Source organism: Martes martes (assembly GCF_963455335.1).
Source record: "Martes martes genome assembly, chromosome: 10".
Lineage (NCBI taxonomy): Eukaryota > Metazoa > Chordata > Mammalia > Carnivora > Mustelidae > Martes > Martes martes.
The window spans coordinates 28,360,668-28,374,858 of record NC_137898.1 but is presented as its reverse complement, the minus strand read 5'-3'; the positions used below and the strand labels follow the sequence as shown (position 1 = coordinate 28,374,858).

General features: G+C 37.0%; 1 protein-coding gene across 1 annotated transcript in view; it reads left to right on the top strand.

Moving 5' to 3' along the window:
* The window catches only part of TRIM44 (tripartite motif containing 44), a 107,346-nt gene that overhangs the window by 38,909 nt on the left and 54,246 nt on the right, over positions 1-14,191 (top strand). Inside the window, exon 3 of the mRNA XM_080815967.1 lies at positions 7,030-7,269. Within this exon, the coding sequence (XP_080672093.1) occupies positions 7,030-7,269 (240 nt within the window). The remainder of the gene's footprint in view (positions 1-7,029; positions 7,270-14,191) is intronic.

The window sequence follows — 14,191 nt, the reverse complement described above, 5'->3', positions numbered from 1 at the left end:
AGTGTCGAGTAATATTTCATTGTGTAAATGTATCACGTTTTATTCATCTAATCACCTAACTTCAAGACATCTTGGTTGCTTCCAGGTTTTGGCAGTTATGAATAAAGCTGCTGTAATACCCATGTGCAGGTTTTTGTTTCAACACACATTTTCATCTCCTTTGGGTAAATACCAAAGAGCTTAATTGCTGGATCATATGATAAAAGTATGTTTAGTTTTGTAAGAAACTGTCTAACTATCTTCTAAAAGTGGCTATACTATTTGGCATTCTCATCAGCACTGAATGAGAATTCCTCATGCTCTAAATCCTTGTCAGCTTTTGGTGGTGTCAGTGTTTGGAATTTGGCCATATTAGTACATGTGTAGTGGTACTTCATTGTTGTTTTAATTTGCATTTCCCTAATGACAAATGATGTACATCCTTCCTGTGCTTATTTGCCATCTGTATATCTTTGGTGAGATGTCTGTTCTGGTTGTTGGCCCATTTTTTAATTGGATTCTTTATTTTATTACTGTATTTTAAGAGTTCTTTGTATATTTTGGGAACAGTGCTTTATCAGATGTATCTTCAGGTATATCTGGGGCTAAGTCTATGGCTTATCTTCTCATTCTTTTAACTGTGTCTTTCACAGAGAATCTTTTAATTTTAATGAAATCCGGTTTATCAAGTATTTCTTTCATGGATAGTGCCTTTGAAATTGTATTTAAAAAGTCATCACAATAACCACGGTCATCTAGATTTTCTTTTAGGAGTTTTATAGTTTTGCATTTTACATTTAGGTCTGTGATCCATTTTGAGTTAATTTTGATGAATGATGAAAGTTCTATGGCTAGGTTAATTTTTTTTTGCACATGGATGTCCAGTTTAGCACTATTTGTTAAAAACTCTTTTTCTATTGTATTGCCTATGCTCCTGTGTTCAGGATCAATTGACTACATTTATGTGGGTCTATTTCTAGGCTCTGTATTCTGTTCTATTGATATTTTTGTTTGTCCTTTCCTCATTTCCACACTATCTTGATTACTGTAGCTTTATAGTAACTCTTAAAGTTAAGTAGTATCCTCCTCTAACTCTGTTCTTTTCCTTTGATATTATGTTGACTATTCTGCATCTTTTGCCTCTCCATGTAAACTTTAGAAACATTTTTATCAATATCCACAAAATAACTTGCTGGGATTTGTATTGGAGTTGTAGTATACCTATGGATCAAGTTGGGAGAACTGATATCTGACAATTCCTGTCCATGAATATGGAGAATCTTTATTTAGTTCTCCTTTGATTTCTTTCATCAGAATTTTGTAGTTTCCCTCATTCATATTTTCTTAGGTTTATACCTAAGCATTTCACTTTGGAGGTATTAATGTAAATGGTATTGTGTTTTTATATTCAAATTCCACTTGTTCATTGCTAGTACATAGGAAATTGATTGACGTTTATATATGAACTCTGTATCTGGCAACCTTGCTGTAATTGCTTATTAGTTCCAGGAGGGGTTTTTTTGCCAGTTCTTTCAGATTTTCTACATAAACATCCATGTTATTTGTGAACAAAGACAGCTTTATTTCTACGTTCCCAGTCTTTTATTTCCTTTTTTGTCTTATTACACTATCTAGGACTTTTTAGTATGTTGAAAAGGAGTTGTAAGAAGGGACATCCTTGCCTTGTTCCTGATCTTAGCAGGAAAACTATAGATTTTCACTACTGTTTTTTGTTTGTTTTTTTTTTTTAAAAGATTTTAATTTTGAGCAATCCCTACATCCAGTGTGGAGCTCGAACTCACAACTCCGAGGTCAGGAGTCACATGCTCCATCAACTGGGGCAGCCAGGCACCCCTGTAGTTTTTTATTACAAAATGTGATGTTAACTGTTGATTATTTATAGATATTTTTCATGAAGTTAAGAATATTTCCCTCTAATCCTGGTTTGTTGAGAGTTTTTATCATAAATGGATCTTAGATTTTATCAAATGATTCTTCTGCATCTATTGACATGATAATGTGATTTTTCTTCTTTAGCCTGTTGACATGATAGATTATATGAACTGGTTTTCAGATGTTGAAGCAGCCTTGCATACCTGGGATAAATCCTGCTTGGTCATGGTGTATAATTTTTTGTATACACTGTTGGATTCAATTAGCTAATATCTTATTCAGGATTTAACTTTTTCTTTGAACTTCATTTCTTTTTAAAAATTACTCTTTAAGAAAAATAAGTGTTATACCTTATTACAGAAAATTTGGACTGAAACTGAAAAAAAGAAGTACTCAATCCCATCACTCAGAGGTAATCTGGTGTATTTCTTACAGTCTTTTTTAACAGAAATATTAATAACAGAACAGTAAATATTATTATTACTTCTTTGGGTAGATACAGAGGTAGAGACCTCATGATGCTGTATTTACATGCAGTGGGGTAGTGAAAGGAGGTAAAGAGGATCACATGACTGCTTTTGTCTGCATTTTCTGATGAAGATGAGAAAATTGGTTTAAGGAAGAGATTAAATGCTCAGTTCAGTAACCTTTTCTTTTCTCAGTACCCCCACTGTAAAAGCCAAACAACAGAGGCTTCTAACCAGGTTGTCAGGAAAATATTTGACTGCACTCAGCAATGTTAGTAATGGAATGTAGTTCATAGTTCGTAAACTATTTTATTATTGTATTTTAGGTTAAAATACAACAATTTCTAGGTTGCTGGATAATTTTCCAAGCCTTAGGAATGAACGTTGGTTTTATTCACAAATAGTGGCTATTCTTCTCATACACGAAAGATACTGAAAAAGGACTTTGTCCTTGTTGATGAAGCTCTTCCCTCACCTGCCCCCACTGGAGCCTGATAGAGATTTGGAAAGCGCTGTCTTGGAGCAAAATGCCAGAATACATACGAGAGGCTGTACAGAAGCCTTAACTTTGAGATTCCCAACCTGAAAGTTTCCATGGACACTGGCATGCTGGGAAGGTACTGTGCTGGTGGGAGTGAAGACAGCTTGTCGCATCTGAAAAAATTGCATTTCCTGCTTTTTTATTTTTCTGTTTTAGAACAGTGGCCATTCAGAAGAGGAAAGGGGGAGTGAAAGTGTACTTCTTGACATTTGGGGAGGTATTTAGAGTCTTCACAAACTATTTCATACAGTTCACACTTTTTAAGATCATTTTTGGAATAGCCTCCTTTAAACTTACTCACAGGGAATTTGGCTAGTAGAAAAAGTATTTCTGAACTCTTCAACCAGTGTAGACTCAGACTTCTTTTGTGTGGCTTCCTGCTCCTGACTCTGTTCCATCTTTCTCGGTTCATGTCAGCAACACTTTTCTGGAACCAATCTTTCTTAAGGTATGACACTTTCTAGCTAGTATGCCTTTTTTTTTTTTTTTAAATAATCTGCCTATAATAGAAAACTAAATAAAACCTTCGTTTCCTATAAGCCAGCTAGCTAGGAGTTAATGGCTTATAACCCATGTCAAGCACATTGAATGGTGTTGTTTTTAAGTACAAGCTCTTAATTCAAGGTTTTATGTGTAAAGTGCCAGTCTGTATGACTCTTGGGTCCATCCTAGCTTGGAGATATTAACTACAAGAACATATAGAAAGTAGCATGGGATGAAACTTAACTCTTCAAATGCACATCCTTTATCCCAAGATTCACTTAGAAGGGAATAACATCTCAGTGGGGATAATAACAGAGCTGCCTGTTGACCAAGGAAACATCTCAATTAAGAAGAAATAAGTTTGAAGGACCTGAAGCAGGCAGGAAGGGATCATAACAGGCAATATATTGTAGCACAGAGTATGCTGGACTGGACGAAAGGAAAGCTGGTTTCTAAGCTTGACTTTATTACTGCACGTGTGTGGGGGGGGGGGCTATAACATGGGAGGTTGAACTCAGCTCTAATGAGAACAGTCAGATCTTCACTAGCTAGTTATGACTGTTCACAAATAAGCCACTCAATTTTTCAAATTATAATGTTGTGTTTAGGTAATTTTAGTAAAGTGCTATCTTTAAGTAGTAATGTAGATTTTCATCCTAATGCAATGATAACAAAGATATATCAACTGGCTCATACCCTAGGACTTTAAAGTGTCATCAACTTAGGGGCCAGCTGACCAAAGGGAGGCAGCTCCTGTTAGGGTTTCATTTGTGTAGGGGACCCAGGTATTGCAGGGAGATTTTCCTGGAGACCACTACCAGTGCCCAGGGATTACTTCAAGGAGGAGGGAGAGATTTTTCTTTTAACCAGAGTACTCTACTTTCGGTTCTGCTGTGTTTTAGGGTTCTACGTTAAGATTTTGTTTAGGGTAAGTGAAGCTCTGTGGCTCTAAAAAAGCTTAACAGCGCCAGTTTTATTGTTCTGTGATACACCCAGCCTTCTCTTGTCTGCATATGTAGAATTCTCTTTTTACTAACACTGTATGTAGTACAGTCAGGAATATGAGACTGTCATTCTCACCTTTGAGGAGCTGTAGGATAGAGGCCAAAGAAATTCTAAGAAACCTACGCAGAAATTATGTCAGTGGCTCTCAGGTAGCGGGGCTGATGAAAGGGGTCTGCTGCTCTTGGAGAACTGTGAAGTTTGTAGCAGGATGGAGTTTTGGTGGCAGGGGGGTGAACTGAAGCCTGAAAGGGAGTTTTGAAAGCTCTTTCACTCCTGCCATTGGTAAGAGTCCATTCTCCAGAGTACTGAACCTACTATATGCCAGGTTCCCCAGGGAGTCTGTCCTTTGGCCTCGGAATTTGAATGGAAGCTATGACCCAAAAATGTGTTCTTACCATTTTGAACTAGGTTGGGGAATATCTTTTTGTTGATTAGTAGAGAACGGGGGTGAAAAGGATACAGGTTTTGGAGAGTAGATTATTCTGGCTTCAGTTCTTATTTGTGGCCTAATCTGTATGAGATAAACTGTACAAAATAAAGGTTGAAAAACCTGTGTAAAACAACAAGAAATAGAGAATTTGATTTTTTTTTTTTTTTTAAAAGCCCCATGATTTAGTCACCTATAGCAGTCTGGCCACACCTTTCCTGACTGACGTCAGCTTCTGACCTGAACCACATGTGTGTGTGAGGTCTGGTAAAATAGGTTACAAGTCCGTTTTTATTGTGTTCCCCATTTTCAGTCACTTGCAACTGTTAAAGAGATTTTTCTCAGGCATTCAGAAAAGTTCATCTCTTAGCTAAAATTTCCTAGGTTTAGTCTCTAATAGAAGGTCTCAGGTCTTTATAATACCTAATTTATTTCAAAGTTCGAGATCCATTCATAAAAGGTCATCATAAAGCATAACAGCCTTGAAATTAACACACTAAAAATAAAAAGGAACTACATAAATAAACACAAATCACAGTTCTCAATCTGATACAGATTTGCAGAGACATTAATAACATTTAACACTCCCCCTCCCCTTTTCTTTCACACCAGGAAGAGTACCTGCAGAGAGTATAATGAATTCCTGAGGGCTTATGTCACTTAGTCACTTGATGTGTGAACAGAGACATGTCCTACGGGCCTTATTTTGTATGGACGTTCTTATGGCAGTGTTACAAAAGCTGCTTAAAGTATCAAGTCTCTTTCAGTTTTTAAGAGGCTAATTAAAAATGGCCCCATCATCCCCTCTTCTGTAGATTTTTTCTTCCTCAGTCTCAGTTTTAGCTTTTCCCAGTTTGGCTTTCCTTCCCAAAGACTGTTCTAGTAAATGGAACACCAGCCTGGGAGCAGGAAGATTGGTGGCCTCTGCATCTTCTACAGGTGTCCTGCCACTGGAGCTCTTCCCTTATCTGTCGAAGAAAGGGATTCACTTTAATGACAGCTGCTTTCTCTTTCAGCATGGCCTTTCTCCTTTTGTCCACTGTGCCGCCCTTTCCCTTTACCCTCCCGTAGTTACTCACCGTACAGAGTTGTTTGAAAATATTCCTAAAAGGCATGTAGTTGGGAAGAAGCATCAGTAAGTGTAGTTACTGGTAGGATACAGAGTTTAGAAGTTCTTAAAGTTCTTATTTTGGTAGTTTCTCACTTTGTTTACCTTATGCCCCAGCCAGATAGAGCCTATAGTCATACTTTTTTTGATCTGCTCAGTGGTTGCTACAAAATAAATCAATAATATATTTTTACTTATCAGAGAATAAACATTTTAAGGCTTGACATGATCTAATATTGGTGAATGTATAAAGAAATGCCTGTTTTCACACATTCTTGAATGTAATTGGTACATCTTTTTTGGAGGGCAGTTTGGTTGTATCAGTCAATATTTTTAGAGTATGAAATAAATTGACTCAGTGACTCCAGAAGTCTCTTAAAAAACTCATATGCGAATATTAAGAGATATAGCCAAGGACGTTTGTTACAATGTTGTTTGTAATAGCAAAAATCTGAAAATATCCTGTATTTCCATTGAGAAGGAAAATATTTAATGTTTATGCTTTATCTTTTTATTTATATATTTATAAATATTCATATTTGTATATATCCACCTCATGTAGACGTTAAAAATAATATGATGAGTGAAGTTGATCTGTATGTACTAACATACTTTAAATAGAAAAGCAAGACCCAGAACCTAATGTTCACTGTGACCCATTTATATAAAAACCAACATAATTGTCTGTATACATATATGTGTATAACTAGAAAGAAAAATCTCTGGAAGGATACATAACAAACTGTTAATAGTAATTACCCTCCAAAGAGAAAAATGGTATCCAGATGGAGAGAGAAGAATTTCATTTTTTATAATCTACACTCACCTATTAAATTGTTAAAAAGTCATTAGGTATTGCTGGTGTAAAAAATAAACAAAAGGAAGAGCAAAAAGGGAAAGATAAGGAATTACTTCCTAAAGACTAAAAAGGCAAAAGGATTACTAAGAAATTCATCAACAGTATTATGGGAACATTGTTTAGAGGATATTCCCAAAATTTCAGGACCACATAGGAACCTGGTTGGTTTGTATTTTGGCCAGGGCTGCCTATCACTTACAGTAGCAGCTCTATCTTCCATTTCTTTGTAAGTCCAACTTATTATTTTTCCTTGTTTGTGTTCTGCAGGTAACCCGGGACCAGATGAAGGTGTTCATACAGCAGGAATTTAAGAAAGTTCAGAAAGTGATTGCTGATGAGGAGCAGAAGGCCCTTCATCTGGTGGACATCCAGGAAGCAATGGCCACCGCTCATGTGACTGAGATACTGGCAGACATCCAGTCCCACATGGACAGGTTGATGACTCAGATGGCCCAAGCCAAGGAACAACTTGATACCTCTAATGAATCAGCTGAGCCAAAGGCAGAGGTAAAGGAGAATGCCTATAATTTTTAGTAGCAGGAGAAACAGTAGGAAACTGTTGTGTTTGTTAGCTCTGGAAATTCTCTTTTGTGATCCCTAAACATGAATGAATTGAAAGCTTAGGGTGTAGGTGTTTAGACTGGTGTGTAAACCAGTGTGGAAGTATTGGCTGCTAGGGCCTGTACCCAGCAATTGGGTCTGGCAAAATACTTGTCTACCATGACTTAAAGGAGTATAGTCAGTAGGGCAAATACTAATCACAGTTAAGGAAGGAAGCCAGAAATTAGAGCCAGAGAAGAAGGCAATTGACAGATTCCAAGTTGTGAAATGAGCCTATAAATAAAGTCATCATAGGGATGAGAACAGGGTGAATGAGAATGTCAGGAAGTGGCGCATAAAGCAGGCCAGAATGAAAGGCTTTGGACGATTCTGTGAGTAGTGAAAAGGTGCCTCGGCCTGGTTTTTATGTGGAGCCAGCTGCATAAATTGGGGGCATAACTGTTAGATTAAAGGAGGCATGTGGCGCTGGAAGGATCAAAAAAGGTGTGAATGAAAGACACCAGGTGAATGTTGAATCATTACAAATATATCTGTATTCATTGTTCTTTCCTAACAGGCAAAAAAAGTCTTACGCATTTTACCAAACAAAATTTTCAGGCATTTAGAAAGTAATTCTAAAATAAAATTTAAGATAACGATTTAAAAAAAATATTATAGAACCTGTATTTCAGCTACTGGGGAGAAGCTTTTTTTCATAAGGTTTCGTAGTGTTATGTTGAAAATTCTGGTCAAGCTTATGCCAGAAGGGTAGGCCCTTCTAGAAGAAAACTTAGGGGAGTCCTGTGGACTCTCCAGGACTGCTACTGACTCACGGGGCTTACTGTTTAGCTAGCAGTCTTGCCTTGGCCCAGGAGAGCCTGGGTGTACAGAATAAATACAGAATAAGTGAGCCAACAGAAGAGCCAGGTTATCATTCAGGAGACAGGTATTGTCCAAGTCATCCTGACAGAAAATGCCAGAGACCGTTGGACAGATATCTGCTTCACTCATCCAGAGTTCTTGATTAATTTTCATCCGTGTGTGAAAAGAATAGAATAAGTCTTGTTCTTTTCATTTTATCCTCTGCAGAATTAAGAAAGTATGTGCCTAAATAAGTTTCTAGATAGTCAAGAGAGCACTTTATATTCATCATTTCATTTAACCCTTATATCAGCATTCATTATCTCTTTTACAGATGGGATGTTGAGATGCAGAGAACTGCAGAGACCCTGAGCTAGTGTCATTTAGTTAGAAAACAGAGCGAGGATTCAGATTGAAGTCTGGGCTATCCCAATGCCTATGTTGTTTTCCCTACTATGTGCAGTATGTCAAGTGTCCATTTGTATATGTGGGAAAAATGACGAGAATCAGTGCCCTAGACAGCTTTGCATTCCTGAGACCTTTGATTTTACTTTTTTTTTTTTTTTAAGATTTTTCATTTATTTATCTTTGTGGGAAAGAAAGCGCATGCCAGGGGAGAAGGAGAAGGAGAAGCAAACTCCCTGCTGAGCAGGGGGTCTGATGTAGGATTTGATCCCAGGACCCGGGATATGACCAAGCCAAAGGCAGACCCTTAACTGACTGACCCACCCAGGTGCTCTCCTGAGAACTTTTATAGTGTGGAGGTAGTCACTGTGTATCTTAAACAAAAAATTCAACCAGAGTTAACTCAAGGGATCAGTGGCATAACTCTCCCAAATTACCCCCAAATCAGAACTCCACATTTATTATTATTAGGTTTTTTTCAAAATAAAGATTTATTTTTGAGAGATAGCCTCCTCTCTTTTATTTTCATTTCAAGTAATGAATTTAGTCCCTCCCCAGTATTTAACCATCCTCTAACCACTTTAGGTGCTCAACTGCACTATACTTGTTAACTCTGATGAAATTACCCTTAGGGATGCAAAACTGACAAGGCCTAAGGACCAGGCTGTGGACAAAATAAGCTATTAAAAACAAAATATAGCATTCAGCTGGCTAGAGCTTTTACTAAGAGCTGTTCTCCTCTAACAGCCTCTTGTTCCAGCTAATCTGGTAATTTATTAATCAGAGAAAATCTCCAGTACCTCTCTTTCACTCAGCAGAGGAATTCTTTTTCTTTCTTTTGCACGTTACGGATTTTTTTTAATCACCTGCATTTCGAACTTGGCCAAAGATTCTTCCCCCCAACATTTTATTACAAAAATTTTTGAACATATAGCAAAGTTGAAAAGAGTCTACAGATTACACCCATATACTTCCGCCTAGATTCTACCATTAACATTTTAATATTCTTGAATCATGATTTATACATAGCCATCTTTCCAGCCTTCCACTCTTCAGTGCATCTTATTTTTTGATGCATTTAAAATCAGATTACAGCTTCTGATTCTGAACAAGATGAGTAAACATATTTTACTTTATTACTTCTACTAATCACAGCAAAAATTCCTGGACAAAATATTTATTTATTTATTTATTTATTTGTGAAAGATTTTATTTATTAGAGAGGGAAAGAGCATGAGTGGGAGACGGGGCAGAGGAAGAGGGAGAAGCAGACTCCCTGGTGACCTGGAAACCATCGCAGGGTTCAATCCTGGGACCCTGAGATCATGACCTGAGCTGAAGGCAGATGCTTAACCAACCGAGCCATCCAGGTGCCCCTGAACAAAATATTTAAATCACCTACTAGAAGACTCCCAAAAGTGAGAAAAAATGGTCCTGACCAGGGATCTTGGAATTTGAGGAATTACATGGCAGTGAGTTCCCTTGGATTTTTCTTGCTTCCTGTATATCCTGGCCTGGGTGCCTTACAAACTGGAAACTATAATGAGCATGGGCAGAAAGAAAATCTCCAAGAAAAGCCTACTCTCTGTAGCCAAAGAACTAGGAAAAGGGCAGTTCAGCTATAGAGAAACCTTTTGACCAATCCTGGTTATTCTGGAGACACACCATGAATATAACTATACCCCTTCCCAGCCCCAGTTGGCTTTGCAGTAGTGGAGCCAATGGGGTGGATACCTATTTTTTTCTTTATTTAAGACTTTATTTAGTTATTTGACACAGAGCACAAGTAGGCAGAGCGGCAAACATAGGGAGAGGGAGAAGCAGGCTCTTTGTTGAGCAGCGAGCCCAACTCGGGGCTCAATCCCAGCAATCTGGGATCATAACCTGAGCCAAAGGCAGCCGCTTAACCAACTGAGCCACGCAGGTGTCCCAGGAAGTGTACTTTTTTGTGTACTTTTTTGTCTTCTTCTGCAGTAACGAGTTATCATTCCTTTCCCCTGGAGCCTTTAGGTAAATGTCTGATTTCTGTCATCATCCCTGCCCATCTCAGTAGTCGGTGGTGTCTGTCTCCCTTGGAGCCTAAAGGTAGAACTCTTCTACCCCTTGCCCTGCAGTGTCAGGAAGGAAATAGTATCCCTCCCCTTTGGAGACTGTAGATGGAGCTCTAACTCCTCCCTCCCACCCCTACCTTAACTAGGCAATATACCTCCCCAGCTGGGTCAGTAGGTAGAACTTTATCTTGCACTCTTTCCTATAGTAATGAGTTGGGCCCCTCCCACTCCCAGCCAGCACTGTGGAGACGGTAGTGTGGAATTTTGTCATCTTAGGAAGGCAGATCAGAATAGCACTGCAGAATCTTTTAAACTAAATTGACATTTGAACCACAATCCACAAACCTGATCCAGGACATGTGTTCTGCTTTCTTCTCCTTCTTCTTCTTCTTCTGTTTTTTAATTCTAATTTTTATTTTTATTTTCATTTTATTTATTTTTTTAAATTGAAGTTTAGCTGACATACAGTGTCTCATTAATGTAATAGGACATGTGTTCTGAATTTAAATAGGTTGACTTCTTGCTGGAATAAAAGATTTAAATAGGAACCATCTTTTTAAATACTCAGAATGTTCAGGATACAGTCCCAAATCAGTCATTATACCAAGAACCAATAGATCTCAATTCTAATGAGTAAAGACTATCTAATGAGAAGAGATGCCGTCACCAAGAGGACACAGAGTATAGAATTATCAGACAAGGGTTTTAAAGCTACTACTTTGAAAATGACTTAGCAATAACAAACTCTGGAAACAAATGAAAAATAAAAAATCTCAGCAAAGAAATAGGAGATATAAAGAAGGACCAAATGAAAATTTTAGAACTGGAAAATAGAATAACTGACATAAAAGATTCACTAGATTGGCTCAGTGGCAAATTGGGGATAAGAGAGGAAAGAATTGGTGAATTTGAAGATAGAGATCCAATCTGAACAACCAAGAAAAAAGATTGAAAACTAATTGAAATTGAGTCTTAAGGACCTGTTGGACAACAAAGAAAGATCTAACATACATGTCACCCATGTCCAGTAGGGGAGGAAAAGGATTGCGGTGCTGAAAAAATTGAAGAAATAATGGCTTAAAACTTCTAAAATTTGGTTGAAAGACAAACCTAGAGATTTAAGAAGTTGAGTGAACCCAAGCAAGATAAATTCTAAGAAATCCATACCTAGACATATCAAAATCAAAGTAGTGAAAAGGAAGGACAAAGAAAAAGTCTTGAAAGCAAAGTAGTCAGAGAGAAATGACACAGTTAGCTATGGGGAACAAAAATGTGAATGAATGTAGTATATATAAGATTCACTCTGTATCTATTGAAATGATTACATGGGGTTTTTTCATTATTTGATTGTAATGACTGATTATATTGGTTAATTTTACAATATTAGATCAACATGTCATTCTTGAGATAAACTCCCACTTTGTCATTATGTATAATTTGGGTTCAATTCTTTAATTTTTTAAAAGATTTTTATTTATTTATTTATTTATTTGACAGACGGAGATCACAAGTAGGCAGAGAGGCAGGCAGAGAGAGAGGGAGGAGGAAGCAGGCTCCCCGTTGAGCAGAGAGCCCGATGCAGGGCTGGATCCCGGGACCCTGAGACCATGACCTGAGCTGAGGCAGAGGCTTTAACCCACTGAGCCACCCAAGCACCCCTCAATTCATTAATTTTTTATTTAATTTTTTTTTAAAGATTTTATTTGAGAGAGAGCAAAGAGACAGAGTGCAGGTGGGGCAAGGGAGGGGAGAGGGAGAAGCAGACTCCCTGCTGAGCAGGGAGCCCACTCCATTCCAGCACCCTGGGATGGTGACCTGAGTGGAAGGTAGGTGTCTAACCAACTGAGCCACGCAAGTGCCCCTCAATTCACTAACTTTTTAAAAAGATTTTTAGGTCTGTGTTCAATGAGGGACAGTCATCTGTGGGTTTTGTTTTGTTTTTTAAGATTTTTATTTATTTATTTATTTGACAGAGAGAGGGAGATAACAAGTAGGCAGAGAGGCAGGCAGAGATAGAGGACGAAGCAGGCTCCCTGCTGAGCAGAGAGCCGGATTCGGGGCTCCATCCCAGGGCTCTGAGATCATGACTTCGGCTTAACCCACTGAGCTACACAGGCATCCCTGTAGTTTTATATTTTTATAACATCACTGTCAGTCTTGGTATTAGGGTTAGCTGGCTTCAGAAAACAAGCTGAGAAGTATTCCCTCCTCATCTATTTTCTGGAAGTTTATGTACAATTTTTGTTATTTCTCCCTTAAATATTTGGGAATATTTGCAGCAAAATCATCTGTCCTGGAGTTTATGTGAAGGTTTTTGATAACCAATTTAATTTCTTTAATATAGAGCTATTCAAATTTTGTTTGATCTCATGTTTATTTAAATTTTAATTTGTGTTATATTTAAATTGTGTTATTTGTTTAAATTGTATTGTAATTTTCAAATAATTTGTTGGTTTCATTTAAGTTGTACTTTTTAGTGTAAAGTTGTTCATACTGTTTTCTTGTGATTTTTTTTTTTAACTGTAGCATCTAGAATGATAACCCATCTTTCGTTTCTGATATTGATAATTTGTGACTTTCTCCTTTTTTTCCTTGGCAGTCTAATTACCATTTTAATTTTGTTAGTGTTAAGAACTTTTTGATTTGCTAATTTTATTCTTTTCCATTTTGTTTAAATGTGCTCTTCCTTTTTTTCTGTTTATTTTGAGTTTACTTGTTCTTTTTTCTAGCTTTGTAGATGTTTGCTTTTACTACTCTTTTATGTCAGCTGTCAAAGCTATACTTTTCTCTCTAAACACTGCTTTAGTTGAATCCTAAACTTTGGCAATGTTTTATTTTCACTGTCATTCAGTTTGAAATATTATTCATTTACTTTGAGATTTTTTTCTCTTTACTCATTGATTATTTGTGAGTGTCTTGTTTAGTTTCCAAGTACTAGGGATTTTCTTACATGTTGTACTATTGCTCATTTTTAATTTTTTCCATTGTGATCAGAGAACATGTTTTGAATGGTTTCAAGCTTTTAACATTTATTGAGATTTGTTTTATGGCCCAGCATATAGTCTATCTTGGTGAATGCATATGTGCACCTATTTTATAGTTTGGGGTATAGTGTTCTGTTAAATATCAATTAGGTATTCAAATAACTTACATTTTTACTGATTTTTGTGTATAGTTCTGTCAGGTGCTGAGAGGTATTAAATTTCTAAGGATGTTTAAGGAATTACTTATCTCTTCATTTAATTCTATCAACTTCAGGTGTCTTGAAAGTCTCTTTAAGCAAATACATACTTACGATTGTTATGTCTTTCTGATGAACTGACTCTTTAATCATTATGAAAGTCCCTCTTTTTCTCTGATAATACTGTTTGTCTTCATGTCTATTTTATCTAACATTAGTAGAGCCAATCCAGTCTTATGCTTACTGTTCTCATGGTATGTCCCCATCAATTTGTTTTTGATCTATCTATTGTTAAAGTGTGTGTCTCTTAGGCAATGTATGGCTGGGTTCTTATAATTTTTTATCCATTCTGATAATCTCTGCCTTTTAATTGAAGTGTGCAGTTCATTGA